General features: G+C 40.4%; 1 protein-coding gene and 2 pseudogenes across 3 annotated transcripts in view; all 3 read right to left on the minus strand.

Moving 5' to 3' along the window:
- ATF7 (activating transcription factor 7) overlaps positions 1-18,390 on the minus strand; it is a 90,286-nt gene that overhangs the window by 27,512 nt on the left and 44,384 nt on the right. For all 3 annotated transcript variants that reach the window (XM_012763970.3, XM_076007306.1, XM_012763981.3), the window contains exon 3: positions 1,489-1,585. In XM_012763970.3, coding sequence (XP_012619424.1) covers positions 1,489-1,585 — 97 coding nt within the window. The remainder of the gene's footprint in view (positions 1-1,488; positions 1,586-18,390) is intronic.
- Positions 11,374-11,892, minus strand: LOC105870963 (large ribosomal subunit protein uL23 pseudogene; annotated as a pseudogene).
- Positions 12,540-17,665, minus strand: LOC142873371 (spindle and kinetochore-associated protein 2 pseudogene; annotated as a pseudogene).

Here is an 18,390-nt window from a genome sequence, read left to right on the forward strand (position 1 = left end):
TGCTAAGCAGGACAGGCAGCGGTGGCAAAAATACCTGGCGGGCCGGATAAATGTCCTCGGCGGGCTGCATGTGCCCCGCAGGCTGTAGTTTGAGGACGCCTGCCTAAGACCTTCACCAGGTTTTCTTAAGAATTGTTGATGACAATGTCCCTACTCATGTCCTTTTCCCAGGGATTACAAATCTACAGACTCCTAACAATGTGCCTGGTACACACAGTAGATAGATAATCAATGAATATATGTTGAATTAATAATTCTATAAGGGCAAGTCCTTTTCATCACATATAGAAGTATGACGAGTAGGTTCTCTCTCTCCTTCTCCATGTCTATGGCAGCATTTCAGTTAGTAGTACTTAAGAGAAACTGTGTCTTATCTGAGTTACTAACTAATGTAATAATCAACAACTAAATACCCTATTGATTAAATATTGAGTTAAGTTTGCTTAGCTTGAGCTAAATCAGAACCCCTCTCATGGTATCAAAAGAAAAAGCCCACTTTGGTTTGTATGTCTGTTTAGCTAAAAATGACACAACAGAATTGCTGCATGGTTTGTGAACTGTTGCTAAGAGTACTCCCTTGAGAATGACATTATGTAAGCAAGATAATATCTAAAACAACTGGTGAGAGGTTCCAAGTCACCCAAATTGGCTTAGAAAAGTCTCACTGACTAAATGTCTTATTTGAGCTTTGGAAATGTGCCTGTAATGGTGTCTGGGTTCACAAGGGAAGCTGAACTTTTTAATTTAATTTAATTTTTCGAGACAGAGTCTTGCTCTGTTGCTCCACCTAGAGTAGAGTGGCATTAACACAGCTCACTGCAACCTCAAAACTCCTGGGCTCAAGTGATCCTCCTGCCTCAGCCTCCTGAGTAGCTGGGACTACAGGCGTGTGCCACCATGCCTGGCTAATTTTTCTATTTGTTGTATAAATAGGGTCTCACTCTTGCTCAGGGTGGTCTGGAACTCCTGACCTCAAGCAATCCTCCTGCCTCTGCCTCCCAGAGTGCTAAGATTACAGGCATGAGCCACCATGGCTGGCTGGCAAGTTGAATTTATGAACTGACAATCTCCCTGCTGGAGGAAAACTGACACCCAGTGGAAGAGAAGCAGCCAGGCTAGGCCTTTTCTGCCTTCTTTTGTTCACCCCTTCACTGTGGGTAGGGAAAAATGTCAAAGGCATCTTTTGTCTGTAAATCTTCCAAGGTCTTAATAAATAGAAGGCAAGGGAATAGACTGGAAAAAGCTACAATAAAACCTCAATACACCTACCCTCAAAAACCACAGAACACAATCTTGTTATTAAAAACAGAGTGGAGGGCACAATAGAAACTTGGGAGCTTTTAGTGTTCCTTTTTCCTGATTAAATGCAGATCACATAAGGGTTCTTAATGGGAGAAGGGGAGTACAGCTCCCAGTACATCTGGTCCCTGGTATTAATCTTAACTGTCTGGTGATATCAAGGCACGTGGCTTTTGGGGTAGCAAATACCTGCAATGATGACTGAGTCAGTTCGAGCTGGGCCAAATTTCAATGTCATCTCATGCTTGTGTTTATGAACCGCCAGGTGGTCCTCGTTTGTAAATCTCTGAAACGAAACAGAAATGGAGATGTGAAAAAAAACAAAAAAAACAAAAACAAAGCCCTGATTCAGTGCCCTTTTAAAATGTCCTACCAAACATCTTGCAATGAGATTTGTCCCCTGAAAGAGGGATTGGAGAGAGAAAAAGAATTGAAAGTGATATAAAGGAGAAGAGATAGAGGAAAAACGGCGCTAGAAGGCAGGGAGAAGGGGAAGGCCACAGCACCAAATGCTCTGTAATATCAGGTCCAAACGAGAAAAGTGGACAGATTGTTGGTGAAGTGGGGTTCAGGCAGGAGGCTCCAAATAAAAAAGAAACAAAAACATCAAGGCAAACTGATAGTGAACAAGGGGAAAACAATTTTTAATAATAATAATAAAGAGAGAATGCAAAGGCTGGGCCCTCACTGGTTATCACAAAAGTAGGAAATTCAGAATGAACCTCTCCATGGTGGGGCTGAACTGGACTGCTTTATGAGGGGGCTAACAGGGAGATAAATTATGCAGGATTAGGAGAACCATTTAACTTCCTGGCCCCTACAGTGCTGCAGCAGGCGCCTGCGCGGCTATTTGGCTCAGAGTTTTAATGAGCCAGGATGGAGCTGTAGAGGACCAAGGCCCAACGGCCAGCAATAATGGCACATACCAGCCCCATTGGCCAAATGCTGTCTCCCCTCATCCGGGCAGCCTGCCTGGGCTCCATCAGCCATAAAGGGGCCAGTACGATGCTGCTGGCTGTATAATGGTAGAATAAAAATGCAAGCAAAAATATTTTTTAAGGGTAGGGAGGAGCCTGTAGGCAGGATGAGGGAAGAGAAAAGGAGATGGTACAAAAATTTTATTTGTTTAGGGGTTTGGGTGAAAGGACAATGAAGAAAAGTAGGCTAAGTCTACCCTAGTTTATGACTAAGTAAGACAGGGTTACTGGACAATAATTTATGCTCCCACCCCTTCTTTAAAAGGGGGAGGTGAAAGGAACAGATGAACAGCAGTAATTCAAAAGAATAATACCCTCAAAAGTCCCTTTAAGGCTGCTGGCCATGTTCCTTCATTAAAACATGCCTGCAACACGGTAACAGACTCGATGCTGCAGCTTTCCAAACTCTTTCACTGCGAGGCTCTGAAACATGGTTCTACTTGTCTTTTTGCTTCTAAAAATAGTGATTGATCTGTCCCTTCTTTTTACTTTCTTCACCAAATACACACTTCCCATCAAATACTACACCTTTAGCCTTCTTTTCCACAGCTCTTCTTGACTGCAAACCAAAGTCAGCCACAGTTGACTCCATCCTAGCCTCCTACCCAGTCAGGAAGGCAACACTGAATTGTTTCTGCTACTTTATCTTAGCAGAAAGTAGCTTTTTCCTGAATTCACAACTAAAGCCAGCTTAAGATCCATAATCCTTCCAGGCAAGTCATATAGGCCTGAAAGGTAGCAGGAATTCTCAATTAAAAATATGAAGAACCAAGAAGTAAAATAGTCAAAAGAAGACTGCCTCAGTGGTTTCCAATAGATCTAAGGCAAAACTGAATAAATTATGGGAAAATTTAGCCAAGAATTTTTGTTTTCTCTACTGTTGGTAAACCCTAGGTACTTACTTTTTCAGTTACAGATTTTTTTTCCCTAAAGAAAGAAGGCTGCGGGGCAGAGGGCAAGAGAGAGAATAGTCTGTTAACCAGGTGTATGATATTTGTAGGTTAAACAATCACTGCAGAGGGTCTGGATCGCCAGCTATTCAGTAAAAGGAAATAGGCAGAACCTAGTCTATAATGGAGAAAAAAAATATCATTTTAAGGGAATATAAAGAGTAGTAGATAAAGCAGAGTTGTAAGTTTTCAAAATGTATTGGTAATGTTATAATAATCTTTTTTAAAAATATGTTTATAGGTACTTAAAGGAAATTTGATGTAGGTAGCTTGAAGAATTTTGCACAATGTTCTAGAATCCAGAAGAATGATCTCTAAGTAAAAAGTCTTCTACTATTAGAAATCTAGCTTGCTCAAAAATGAGCTGGGAGAAAGATTTTAAATCTCTATCAGGTTTTGCTCTGGTTAAGATTGCTCAGTATTTTAAACAGTAACTCCCCCCTTCTGCTATAACACTGCTGCATAGTCCCCTCTTGTCTTATTTGTCCTATAGTTCTTATTCCTTTGCTACTTACTCCCCATCTCGAGACCCCTCCACACTGCCTTTGAGCTATTTATTTTTCCAAATCAAAAGCTGAGGCCTGAGGAGAACTGAAGGCAGCTGAAAGGATCTCCCACTCACTAGCATCTCGGAGGGTTTGATAAATGCAAACGCAGGAAAAAAATTAACATCTTTATTTTCATTAAGCTGTAATATATTTAGCATTCCTAATTCATAACAGAAATCACATACATTTTTTTTTTTTTTTTTGAGACAGAGTCTCACTTTGTTGCACAGGCTAGAGTGAGTGCCGTGGCGTCAGCCTGGCTCACAGCAACCTCAATCTCCGGGGCTCAGCGATCCTACTGCCTCAGCCTCCCAAGTAGCTGGGACTACAGGCATGTGCCACCATGCCCGGCTAATTTTTTGTATATATTTTTAGTTGGCCAATTAATTTATTTCTATTTTTGGTAGAGACGGGGTCTCGCTCAGGCTGGTTTCGAACTCCTGACCTTGAGCAATCCACCCGCCTCGGCATCCCAAAGTGCTAGGATTACAGGCGTGAGCCACCACGCCCGGCTGAAATCACATACATTTTCACATTACATTACTGCTATTACAAGGTATCTCAAAATATTCTTTATACTTATCACTACTATGAAATTATGGTAGTTCCAGATCCACCACTAAGAGCTTATTTTTTTTGGAGACAGGTTCTACGCTGTCAACCAGGCTGGAGTACAGTGGCACGATCACAGCTCACTGTAACCTCATACTCTTGGATTCAAGTGATCCCTGGCCTTAGCTTGCCAAGTAGCTAGGACTATAGGCAATAGTCCATCACGCCTGGCTAGGTTTTTTTTCTTTTTTGTAGAGACAGGGTCTTGCTATATTGCCCACGCTGGTCTACAACTCCTGGGCTAAAGCAATACTCTCGTCTCGGCCTCCCAAAGCACTGGGATTACAAGTGCTTTTACAAACTGTTGTCCCAGCACACCAGAACTTATTTAATGCATTAATAAAAAAAATCACGTTATCAAATATTTTTCATACATTTTTTTTTTTTTTTTTTTTTGAGACAGAGTCTCACTTTTTGTTGCCCTGGCTAGAGTGAGTGCCGTGGCATCAGCCTAGCTCACAGCAACCTCAAACTCCTAGGCTCAAGCGATCCTCCTGCCTCAGCCTCCCAAGTAGCTGGGACTACAGGCATGCACCACCATGCCCGGCTAATTTTTTGTATATATATTTTTAGTTGGTCAATTAATTTCTTTCTATATTTAGTAGAGATGGGGTCTCGCTCAGGATGGTTTCGAACTCCCAACCTCGAGCAATCCGCCCACCTCGGCCTCCCAGAGTGCTAGGATTACAGGCGTGAGCCACTGCGCCCAGCCCATACATTTTTGATAAGCATATTATAATATAATTAGTTTCTTTTGTAATCCTATGTATCTTATTTGATGAATTTAAAAACATTATTCTAAGAAAGGGTTCATAGGCTTCATTAAACTGCCAAAAGTGGTCTATGACACCAAAACATTAAGAATCCCTGACTAAACAACAGTGTACTCAGAGGAGGAGGAGGAACCAAAAGGGCCGAATTTTAAGAAGCAGGACACTAGCCTGGTTTTGGCTCTGATCACCTCCCCCTGCTATTTCTAATACAATTCTTATTTGTCTGGCATCAGATAGGGAGAATAAAAGTTTACTGAAGCTTTCTACCAAACTGATTGCCAATTTAGCTATTGTTCTGAATATTCCTTACATTTTCTCTCATTTATTAAGAGTTAACACCTTAGAAATTCTATGGATTAGTCTTGAACTTCATACTTAGGCAACTATCCTTCTGAAAGTAGTTTCTCAATTAAAACAGCTAAAATTATTAAGTGATAAAAATTCTGACCTTAGTAAAAATACATTAAAATGGAAGGGATCCGAAAAGAATTTCCTTTTAAAATTATTGCCCATTTAAAAATATAGCTCCTCCATTTGTTTGTTTTATGAGACAGGGTATTGCTCTGTTGTCTGGGATAGAGTGCAGAGTGGCATGATCATAGCTCACTGCAAACTCACAATCCTGGGCTCAAGCAATCCTCTTGCCTCAGCCTCCCAAGTAGTTGGGACTACAGGCACATGCCACTGCAGCTGGCTAATTTTTTCTATTTTTAGTAGAGACAGGGTTTAACTCTTGCTCTGGCTGGTCTAGATCTTCTGACCTCAAGCCATCTTCCTACCTCAGCCTCCCAGAGTGCTAGGATTATAGATGTGAGCCACATGTAGGCTCCCCCATTTGTTAATACCCTTAATGAGTCTCCTTTTGTTCTTATTTATGTCTAAGGTTTTGTCAAACACCACTCACTTAGAGAGCACAGTCACTCTAGTTGTAAGGTAAGTAATGATAATTCTCAATAAATGTGTTGATATATCTTGCCATCCCCAAGGCAGCAGAGGGCTTAGTACAAAATCAGGACAGTTTCTCTCCCCTCATTTATGCCAAAAAATGTGGCCTCTGTGCCCATCTAGAGATGAAGACAATCTAGATGTGCACTATCCAATATGGTAGCCACTAGCCACACAAAGCTATTGAGCACTTGTAGTGTGGCTTGTCTGAATTGAAATGTACTGAAAATACACATTGGATTTCAGAGACTCAGTACAAAAGAAAATGTAAAATATCTCATTAATAATTTTTATGTTGATTACATGTCAAAATGATACTATGTTGGATATACTGGGATATAACTTTAAAATTAATTTCATTTGTTTACTTTCACTTTTTAATGTAGCCACTAAAAAATTTAAAATTACCTATGTGGCTCACATTTGTGGTTTGCATTATATTTCTTTTGGACAGCTCTAAACTAGATAATATGCTCAAAGATCCCCTGGGAATTTTAATCATGTGCTGATCTTGAATCTTTGCCCTCCAAATCACTTTCTTTAAATGCAATTTATACTACATGGCAGTGGTTTTCAATCAAGGGCAACTCTGCCCCTCAGGGGACATTTGGCAATGTTTAGAGACATTTATGCTTTTCTCATCTGGGGGGATGCTACTGTCCTCTATAGGGTAGAGGTATGGGATGCTGGTAAATATCATATAATGCATAGGACAGTCTCCCAAAACAAAGAATTATCCAACTGAAAATGTCAATTATTGTCTCTGTTGAGAAGCCCTGCTACAGAGTAACAGGGAAAAAGAGAAAGAAATAAGAAAAAAGGCTGTTTTTTAGTTTCCCTTGCCAAACTGCCAACACATGCTTTTGGACCTAAAACTTGGAAGGAAAAAAGCACAGGCAGAAAACTTCCAACCTCATTTCATAAAATGGCTGATGTACTACAGATCTGCAAATACTTAGGATAGAGAAATTAAGATGGAGACAGAAGGCCCTGTAATTGGGAGAATAGATTAAATGGAATTCTCATGCATTGCCTTGTTAGTAACAAAGAGATCATACAGAAGAAGCTAATCAAAACAATTTTGGCAACTTCTGATTTTATTTCCCTAATAGAGAAAAAAATATATATCAATAAGGGAGCTTTTAGCTGGTCATGGTGGTTCACGCCTGTAATCCTAGCCTGGGAGGCCGAGGCGAGTGGATCGTTTGAGCTCAGGCGTTAGAGACCAGCCTGAGCAAGAGCAACACCCTGTCTCTACTAAAAATAGAAAGAAATTAGCTGGACAACTAAAAATATATATAGAAAAAATTAGCCGAGCATGATGGTGCGTACCTGTAGTCCCAGCTACTTGGGAGGCTGAGGCAGAAGGATTGCTGGAGCCCAGGAGTTTGAGGTTGCTATGAACTAGGCTGATGCCACAGCACTCTGGCCCATGCAATAGAGTGAGACTCTGTCTCAAAAAAAAAAAAAAAAAAAAAAAAAAGAATGGAGCTTTTCTTAGTTTAAAAAATGTTAGGAAGCATAACCCAGGAGTCATAGCACAGGCCTGTAATCCCAGCATTCTGGAAGGCCAAGGTGGGAGGACTGCTTGAGGCTAGGAGTTTGAGACCAGCCTGGGCAATAGTGAGACCTCTCTAAATAAATACATACATACATAAATATATAAGTAAATAAATTAGCTCGTTGTGATGGCACATGCCTACAGTCCCAGCTACTTGGGAGGCTGAGCTAGAAGATTGCTTGAGCCCAGGAGTTTGAGGTTATGGTGATTTATAATGATGCCACTGTATTCTAGCCTAAGTGACAGAAAAGAGACCCTGTATCTAAAAAAAAATAAATTAATAATTTAAATTAAAAAGGACACGGAATGACAGGACTATGAAGAAGTCAATGTGAAAACTGGTATTAGTTGCAGAATGGACAAGGAAAGTATAGTTTCTTATTAACAATTCATTTTCCATGGGAACTGGGTATGTGGCTATAGTCCCAGCTATTTAGGAAGCTGAGGCAGTAGGACTGGTTGAGGTGAGGAGATGGCAATCAGCCTGGGCTATATAGTGAAACTCTGTTTATTTAAAAAAAAAAAAAAGGAAAAGTCGGTGAAACACCATTGGTAAAAACCCTTTCCATTTCTAGAAAGTTCCACTGTCACTCATCCTTCTGTAGTAGGAGAATCTGGAATCCTTCCTCCAGGAAGCTGACAAAATGAACAGAGCTAAGTAAAGAATTAAGAAGAGCCTGAAGAACAAAGACAGTAGAAACCATAAGTAAGGAATAAATCTCAATGAATGAAATCTTAAGATTTTTAATTTTTTAAGATTGAGGTATAACATAAATAAAATGTACAAATCTTTTTTTTAATTTTAGCATATTATGGGGATACAAGTGTTAAAGTTTCGTATATTGCCCATGTCCCCCCTCCCTTAGTGCAAATCTTAAGTGTACATCACAATGATTCTTATATTAGTATATAGCTGTGTAATCATCACCCAGATCAAGATACAAATCATTATAGACAGGCTGGGCGCAGTGGCTGACGCCTGTAATCCTAGCACTGTGGGAGGCCAAGGAGGGCACATTGCTCAAGGTCAGGAGTTCGAAACTAGCCTGACCAAGAGCGAGACCCCGTCTCTACTAAAAATAGAAAAAAATTAATTGGCCAACTAATATATATATATATAGAAAAAATTAACCGGGCATGGTGGCGCATGCCTGTAGTCCCAGCTGCTCGGGAGGCTGAGGCAGGAGGAGCCCAGGAGTTTGAGGTTGCTGTGAGCTAGGCTGAGACCACGACACTCACTCTAGCCTAGGCAACAAAGTGAGACTCTGTCTTAAAACAACAACAAAAAAAACATTATAGACACCCTAGAAGGCTCCCTCACACCCCTCTTTTCTTAACATTTGAAAAGAAATAATTATATGAAACAGTATAGTACCTGGCGTGCAGCGTGTATTCAGCTAGTTCTCCCTTCTTTACCTTTATTAATCTCATTAGGTATTATAGTAAAAAAGTAACTTTTCTTTGCCGAGGTTTAGAGACACGGTAGTTGTTTTCCTAATCTCATTTAGCCTAGTCTCTTGGAAGTATTTTGAAACAACAGCACTGAACAGAACTGAAAAGAGGCAAATAAGAGCTTGGGATAAACTAAAGCTAAATTTTTGCCATTTGACTTTGAGCCAGGCACAAACATATGGGCATTAAGAACGTAACCATTTTAAGTTAAATCCTTGGTAAAGCATTGTGACCAGTAAAATTTTTGTGCAATATGCACTCAACTCCTAGCCAGATTCATTCCTGAAATGCTGTTTTTGGCCACTACAGCTCCAGTTTCTGTGTGGATTTGCCTCACATTTTAAAACACTCTTATATCCTGACCTATGCTGAATTCATGTCCCTTTTATTGTTTTAGAATAGTAGACTGAGGGAAGGAGACAGCAGAACTCGTTAGTTATTAGGAAATGAACCCTGAATGCCTAAACTATCAAGACACAATGCAAGGAATTATGTTTATATTTGTGATAGTCTGAAAATTCATTTATGCTAGAAACTACTCCTTTCTCCAAAGTTTCTGGATTTCACTGTGCTTCATGGACAGAACAGCTTTCTATTACTACAGTGTCTCTACTGGACACATTTTGAGAAAGAAGATGGTACAAAAAAGTCATAGAAAACTCAAGACATTATGGGGAGCAAGCTCTAGAATATAGTGATACTGTAGTTGAGTAGGTAGTTGAAAGAATAACTGAACTTTTATTCTGAATAAAAGAATATATTCTGGGCCGGGCGCGGTGGCTCACGCCTGTAATCCTAGCACTCTGGGAGGCCGAGGCGGGCGGATTGCTCAAGGTCAGGAGTTTGAAACCAGCCTCACCAAGAGCGAGACCCCGTCTTTGCTATAAATAGAAAGAAATTAATTGGACAACTAATATATATAGAAAAAATTAGCTGGGCATGGTGGTGCATGCCTGTAGTCCCAGCTACTTGGGAGGCTGAGGCAGAAGGATTGCTTGAGCCAGGGGTTTGAGGTTGCTGTGAGCTAGGCTGACGCCATGGCACTCACTCTAGCCTAGGCAACAAAGTGAGACTCTGTCTCAAAAAAAAAAAAAAAGAATATATTCTGAATAAAAGAATATAAGAATAACTGAACTCAACTTTACCTGTTGAGCAGGTAGTTGAAAGAATAACTGAACTTTTTTGAACACTTTTTTTTTTTGAGACAGAGTCTCACTTTTTTGCCCAGGCTAGAGTGAGTGCCGTGGCGTCAGCCTAGCTCACAGCAACCTTAAACTCCTGGGCTCAAGCAATCCTACTGCCTCAGTCTCCCGAGTAGCTGGGACTACAGGGCCTGGCTAATTATATATATATATATATATATATATTAGTTGGCCAATTAATTTTTTTCTATTTATAGTAGAGACGGGGTCTCACTCTTGGTCAGGCTGGTTTCAAACTTCTGACCTCGAGCAATCTGCCCGCCTCGGCCTCCCAGAGTGCTAGGATTACAGGCGTGAGCCACCACGCCCGGCCTTTTGAACATTTTTTAATCACTTCAATTGATCACGTACTCTGAAAGAAACTGGAAGATCTGCAACAGTCTTGACAAAGCATCTCTCACTTCAAGTGCTTCTATTTACAGTGCATTTAAGTTTGGGAAAGTAGGGAAAGGAAGAAGAAGGGAAGGGACTAAATACACACATACATATACCTCAAAGCCAACATAACTTTCTTTTCTACCTTAGTCAATCCTAGGCTCCTGCTCTCTATTTCAAGATGCTGCTATTTACTAAGTGAGTCACACATCCTGCTTTGAATGCTTCATGGCTCTTGAATGAATCATTTCAAAGTACAGGATTGTTTAGCAACAAAAAAAAATACAACCATACCAGCAGTAGCTCATATGCTGCATGTGTGAGCAAGGTAATTTATAGACGAAAAATAAGAACAGGAAACTTTTCCCCAAAATATTCTAAGAGAAAATGTTGTCAGAGGAATGAAGGTGGGGCAAAAACCCCACCAAATTGTACCTAAGGTAAATTCATTTGTGTATGGATTGAGGAATTTTCTGTTTTGGGAAGGCTGTTTGAATATCTTAAAGAGAAGATTCTGGCAGCTGAAAAAATTAATCCATTGCATTAAAAAAAGGAATTTTGAGAACAGAGACATTATTTGGTCTAGCAGCCATACTGCTGTTAGAAAACCCATAGTTTCTCAGGTTTTCTATGCCTTTTTTTTTTTTAAAGGTGAGAAGATATATATATTTAGAATTAGCCAGCTGGACTCGGTTTAGATGATCCCAATTTTGTTGGCAATGTCCAAAGCATCATAATCAGGAGCCAGTCGAACATATGCCTTCTTCTCTCCAACAGGCCTGATCAGGGTGTTGACCTTGGCCACATCAATGTCATAGAGCTTCTTCACAGCCTGTTTGATCTGGTGCTTATTGGCTTTGACATCCACAATGAACACAAGTGTGTTGTTGTCTTCTATCTTCTTCATGGCAGACTCTGTGGTCAAGGGGAACTTGATGATGGCATAGTGGTCAAGCTTGTTTCTCCTGGGGGCGCTCTTCCGAGGATATTTGGGCTGCTTCCAGAGCCGCAATGTCTTTGGCCGGCCGCCGGAAGGTGGGTGATGGAAGGTGGGTGACGTTCAGATCTTCTTTTTTTTGTGGCTGTGTACGCCTTTTAGCACTGCCTTCTTGGCCTTCAAAGCCTTTGCTTTGGCTTCGGCTTTGGGAGGGGCAGGAGCTTCCTTCTTCGCCTTTGGCGCCATCTTGTGAAAAAATTCTATGCCTTTTTCATACTATTTTCTGTCTCAAAATATGCGTTAGATACTGTAATAAAAGAAAGCTGTTCTGTCCATGAAGCAATGGCAAACTCAAGAGTAAGAATCTCTGTTTTGCTTGTGGACATATCCCAAACAGCTAGAACTGTATCTGTATGTAATAGGTACATAATAAATATTAGCTGAATAAATGTCAACTAGCACATCTCACTAAAGTGCTACAAAGCATCCTCAATCCACAAAGCTCTTGCTCAATGATGGGAGAATTTCATTATTCATATCCAAAAGGACAGTTGGAATCTTAAACACCAACTCTTTCCTATGGAACCAGAGGCTGGGCCCAGTCAGTACCAAGAATACCCTCCCCTCATGTGAGGAGATTAGAGTAAGAAACTAATAGTGTTTCAAAAATTATAACAACAGGAAAAAGCTAAGATGGTAGCAAGGGGGATTTAAATCATTAGAAAGAATTTCTTGACTCTGGGGGTAGGTGGATTTTTTTTTGTTTTTTTGAGACAGTCTCACTCTGTTGCCTGGGCTAGAGTGCCGTGGCGTCAGCCTAGCTCACAGCAACCTCAAACTCCTGGGCTCAAGCAATCCTTCTGCCTCAGCCTCCTGAGTAGCTGGGACTACAGGCATGTGCCACCATGCCCGGTTAATTTTTTCTATGTATTTTTAGTTGGCCAATTAATTTCTTTCTATTTTTAGTAGAGACAGGGTCTCGCTCTTGCTCAGGCTGGTCTCAAACTCCTGAGCTCAAACAATCCACCCGCCTCGGCCTCCCAGGGTGCTAGGATTACAGGCGTGAACCACCACACCCGCCCCCCCCCAATTTTTTTTTTTACAAGTAAAAATTTTTTTTTTAAAAGATTAAAAAAAAAAAAAAAAAGATGGGCCCCACAGACTGTTAAGATGTCAGACCCACACCCCATCCTTCATTTCTTGCCACTTGAGTTGAGCTGTAGCCATGGACTTATTGAAAGGGCAAAAGGGTATCAGCTGTATTCAGCTTTCCTATAATGAGGATCTGCTTTCTACAATTTTCCTTCCAGAAGAGATGTATAAAGAATGCATTATTGAAGGTGTGAGACCAAGGACGTACATCAAATTCTTAATTTGAATTTAATTTCTCCTTTCTATTTATTGCAAGCAACTACTTCTTATACTTAACCTAGAGTGCACATGTAGAGAATCATTAACAATCTAGAAAGAAATTCTTCAATAGCAGGCATTTGGACTTAGACGTAGTGGGCAGCAACACTTTTTTTAAACCATGTGAGCCATGGAATTGATTTCTTCTCAATTGGAGTTCCCTATTGGAAGTCCATTTCTTCATAAGTCTGGCATATGAAATTTTAATTGCTCTGCTGCAGTTTTCTCTTCTTCAGTCACTGGTGTCAGCTTGCCTGCTGAATCAGGATTATTAATCTTGATTGCATATTCCAGCCTGTACTGAATGTAATCCAAATGAGAGTCAGCTTTCTGGAATATCAGTTCCAGCTTACCAACCTCCGCCTCCATATTAAATAGTTGGGGCCCCCAAAATTTTAAACATATATAAAATGCATCATCTTTCTGGTCCCCTTGTATGTTTGTGACTTTAGTTTTTCCTATTCTTCTACTAACACTTTGACCCAGGTTAGTCTCTTACTGATTTATAAAGTCTCCTTGTTTTCAATTTTGTGCCTAAACACATGTCCTCCTATTTCCTGGCATGCTTTCCTCTCTCCCTTGCTTTTCTAAATTCTGCCATTTTTCAAGGTTTTTGAAAGCTTCTCTAATGACTAATCTTCAGTGGTCTATCTTTCCTGAGTCTGCATAGTACTCAAATGGTTTGCATCACGTAATTATGGTCTCATAGTTTTATCTTTTTAAGGTAAACTGTACACCACTAGAGAATTAAAAATGTGTCCTACATTTATTCTTTAACCTCCATACCTGCCCCATCTCTGGGCTTGGCCCGGTGTGAGCATAGATGCTCAGTAAATTCTTGCTTCAGTGACTGGGTAAAATTTTATATAATGGTATGCGAATAACTGTTGAAAAACCTTAGCACTCTTTGATTCCAAACCTTTAACAGGGCACACTTTCAGAAAGATCTGATGGCTTTCCAACTCCGTTTCTAAAGTAAATTTCATCATACTAATAAATGAGAATGAGTGCATCGCCGTCCCTATTTTGTTTGACACCAGATTCCCTTTATTACAGAAAGGCACCTAAGACAATTTCAGTATGTTACAGTTATACTGCTTTTGTATGAAAGGATACTGGTGCCATGTTTTTGTGGTTCAATTTACTTTCTTAGGGTATGTGACTTCATCACTGAATTTTATTACCAACTAAAATGCCCTGTGTAAAAAATATCACCTAATAAATAGCACCCTTTTAAGTTCTTTCTTCATTCTCCAAACCACTAGTGATAATTTTAACCATATCCTTTTGAGCATTTTCTTTTAGGATCCCAATTACTTGAATTTTATGGGCAGAAAGTCAGCATTCCATAGGTGTCAAGCAGTGTCAAGAATTGGATTCCTCCTTTAATAAAGTGTACCCTGGGGCTGGGCACTTTGGGAGGTCTAGGTGGGAGGACTGCCTGAGGCCAGGCATTTGAGACCAGACTGGGCAACATAGCTAGGCCCTGTCTCTACAACATATATAAAAAAATTAGTCACTTCAGCCCAGGAGTTTGAGGCTGCAGTGAGCTATGACTGTGCCACTGCACTCCAGCCTGTGCAAGAGAGAGAGACGTGGTCTCTAAAAAAAATTAAAATAAAAAGAAATAGTATACCCTTCAGTATCTGACAAGAGTAAAAGGTATGTTATAATCAAGTCAATAAGGCAGTGAGAGGGGAACCGAAAAAGAATTAAAGCCATAGTTAACATTGAAATGTTGGGTCTTCATCATTATGATCAAGGATTAATATTAATGCATTATTCTACATCATGCAGACCAATGGTATAACCATTCCTCTAAGTAGCATAAGTTTTAAGTACTCAGCCATACCTCACAACTTGTTTCTATTTTTGTTCCTTGTTCCATCCTCCTGTTTATGACAAATGTGAAAATTCATGAGCCCCATGGGTGGTTTCTTGTGCCAAGTAAGTTGCAGGTGCCCAATAAATCACAGCAAAAAGGAAATGGAGCTCCAAAGGTTATATAGGCCAACTCCATCAGGGATTGGACAATGTAGGAAAGAAGGTGGTAAATATAATTTCTTATCAGTTTAGGTTAGAAAAGGTTAAGTTTCTTTGTCTTTAAATGTTGCTTATTATTTGATGGGATTGAGAATTATAATCTTATCACAGGTTTAAATTTTACACAAGTCCTGGTCATCTCAACTTCTGCTATGTGATTCCCAAGTATCACAATACAGTAGTAAGTATAATTCTTTTCTCTTTCTTCTTCTCTCCTTTTAATAATTTCTCTTATGACTTTTTTTTTAGTGAGGCCATAAATTAAATTCTGTCTTCAATGACTTTTTTTTTTGAGACAGAGTCTTGCTTTGTTGCTAGAGTACCTTGGCATCAGCCCAGCTCACAGCAACCTCAAACTTCTGGGCTCAAGTGATCCTCTTTGCCTCAGCCTCCCAAGTAGCTGGGACTACAGGCATGTGCCACCACACCCAGCTAATTTTTTCTATTTTTAGTTGCCCAGCTAATTTCTTTCTATTTTTAGTAGAGACAGGGTCTTGCTCTTGCTCAGGCTGGTCTCTAACGCCTGACTTCAAGCAATCCTTCCACCTCAGTCTCCCAGAGTGCTAGGATTTCAGACATGAGCTACGGCGCCAGCCTTGTCTTCAATGACTTTAAAACTAGAAATCTGTATGGGTTATCAAGTCTCTGGTCCTGAAAAGATTGTTGTCAGTTAATGCCTTGCTTAACGGGAAAGCTTGGGAGGAAGGGGTGATAATGAAGCACCCCTTCATTAGAAAGAAAGGGAAGAGGCAATAGGTTTGAAGAAAACACAATTGCTTCCTTAACCCAACCCCCCCATTTTCAACCATTCTCTCTTGCTTGCCTCCCACTATAAAGGCTGAAAAGCCAGATATTCATTTTTCTAGCCACTATGTACCTGTCACACAGCTAAGGACAATGAGACACTGAAATCCACTGGGGGTGGGGTGGAGGACAGCAATTCTGGGAAAGCTTTGGTGTCCTTACAAAAGAGAAAGCTAGAAGAGGAGAGTTCTTGGTGCTATCTCTTCTTTCTTTCTCATCCCCCAATAGTGAGGCAACAAGCACGAGGATTACATGGTAAAAGCTAAAACTGGTACAGAAGAGAGGTAGAAAGAATCTAGGTCCTTGATAAACTTGCTTAACTGGTGAAACAGTCCTAATTCTACATTTCTTGTGTTACAAGTGTTCACATAGTTTAAGCTACTATTAGGTACTTGCAGCTGAAACCATTCCTATTCAATACATGATTTTTAGTATGTATAGACTCTTCATTTTCTATCTAAGGAACTTGGAAATGGAATATGCAAGTAAGTACCTTATTCTACATCTTCATGAATATTTATAAATTGTACCCTAATGCAGAACTCTTTTTTTTTTTTCACTTAGTATACCAAATAAATTACTCTATCTCATCATCATCTATTGCCTGAAGATTCCTTAGAAACAATAGCTATACACTTTTTGGACTTTGGGGAAGGACAAAATGGTAAGAGAGAGGCATCTGATGCTGTTGCTCTGAAAACTGAGGCAGTTAAAGAGCATTCTTCACTAAAGAATGGAGTTTTAGGTTAGAGCCACATCTCTTCTTATTTCTGGCTGCTTCTCTCCAGCAGTACCTAATGTCTGGCTCTTTATTAAACTCCAGGACACTCTTGGGATCTATGCTTAAGAATTAACAAGGACAGATCCATTATCTTTCTTTAGATGGCAGCTACTTACTTGGATGGATTAAATGCTCAACAAACTTTTAAAGGACCAGTGCCTAGGAACAGAGAAATCCCAGCAGCAATTCAGCCAAGCCTGGTCCTGTGTCAGTTACATGGCTAATTGCTTTCTCCATAGCTCTTGCCTAATGGTAGACCTCTTAGTATTCTTCTTTCCAGATGTAGCCACTTAGCTGGGGTATCATTAAGGTCCCCAAAGAGATAACTTCAGGTTTTTTTGTTTTTTTTTTCTGAGACAGAGTCTCGCTCTATTGCCTAGGCTGTCAGCCTTAGTTCACTGCAACCTCAAACTCCTGGGTTCAAGTGATCCTCCTGCCTCAGCCTCCCAAGTAGCTGGGACTATAGGTGTATACCACCATACCTGGCTGACTGTTTTTATTTTTTGTAGAGACAGGGTCTCGACATGTTGCCCAAGCACTCTCAAATTCCTGGGCTCCAGTTCTCCCATCTCAGCCTTACAAGTAGAAGGGACTACAGACATGCCCGGTAAATTCCGTTCTTCTTAATGATGCCTTGATATAGGCTAAGACCGTGTTTTTCAAACTGAGATTTGGTGGGTAATAAAATCAACTTAGTGGTTTGTAACCAGCATTTTACTTTCTTTTTCTTTTTTCAGGCTAGAAGAAAGGAAGAGATTGTAACCAGCATTTTAAAACAGAAAAGAAAAAACTCAGACTGAAATACCAAAACAACAAAAAACCCACGGAGTGCATCATATTAGGTAAGGATAGATCCTATTTTTTTTTTTTTTTTGAGACAGAGTCTCGCTTTGTTGCCCAGGCTAGAGTGAGTGCCATGGCGTCAGCCTAGCTCATAGCAACCTCAAACTCCTGGCTCAAGCAATCCTCCTGCCTCAGCCTCCCGAGTAGCTGGGACTACAGGCATTCGCCACCATGCCCGGCTAATTTTTTGTATATATATTAGTTGGCCAATTAATTTCTTTCTATTTTATAGTAGAGACGGGGTCTCGCTCTTGCTCAGGCTGGTTTCGAACTCCTGACCTCGAGCAATCCGCCCGCCTCGGCCTCCCAGAGAGCTAGGATTACAGGCGTGAGCCACCGCGCCCGGCCAGGATAGATCCTATTATATGGCTAATTTCTATTACACAAAAACACATTTTAAGTTGCAATGTAAAATGTATTTCTTATGTTGGTTCACGAACCAAAGGATTGAGACTTCCAGTTTCTGGTCTGGCATGTAAGGAGCTTAAAAGTTGTCACTTCGAGGGGCATGGTGGTTCACGCCTGTAATCCTAGCACTTTGAGAGGCCAAGGCGGGTGGATCGCTCAAGGTCAGAAGTTCAAAATCAGCCTGAGCAAGAGCGAGACCCCCTCTCTACTATAAATAGAAAGAAATTAATTGGCCAACTAAAAATATATAGAAAAAATTAGCTGGGCATGGTGGCGCATGCCTGTAGTCCCAGCTACTTGGGAAGCTGAGGCAGAAGGATCGATTGAGCCCAGGAGTTTGAGGTTGCTGTGAGCTAGGCTGACGCCACAGCACTCTAGCCCAGGCAACAGAGTGAGACTTTGTCTCAAAAAAAAAAAAAAAAAAAAAAAAAAAGTTGTCAATCCATCCTAACAAATAAAAAGCTGAACAA

This window comes from Microcebus murinus, chromosome 10 (genome assembly GCF_040939455.1).
Source record: "Microcebus murinus isolate Inina chromosome 10, M.murinus_Inina_mat1.0, whole genome shotgun sequence".
In the NCBI taxonomy this organism is placed as follows: Eukaryota; Metazoa; Chordata; class Mammalia; order Primates; family Cheirogaleidae; genus Microcebus; species Microcebus murinus.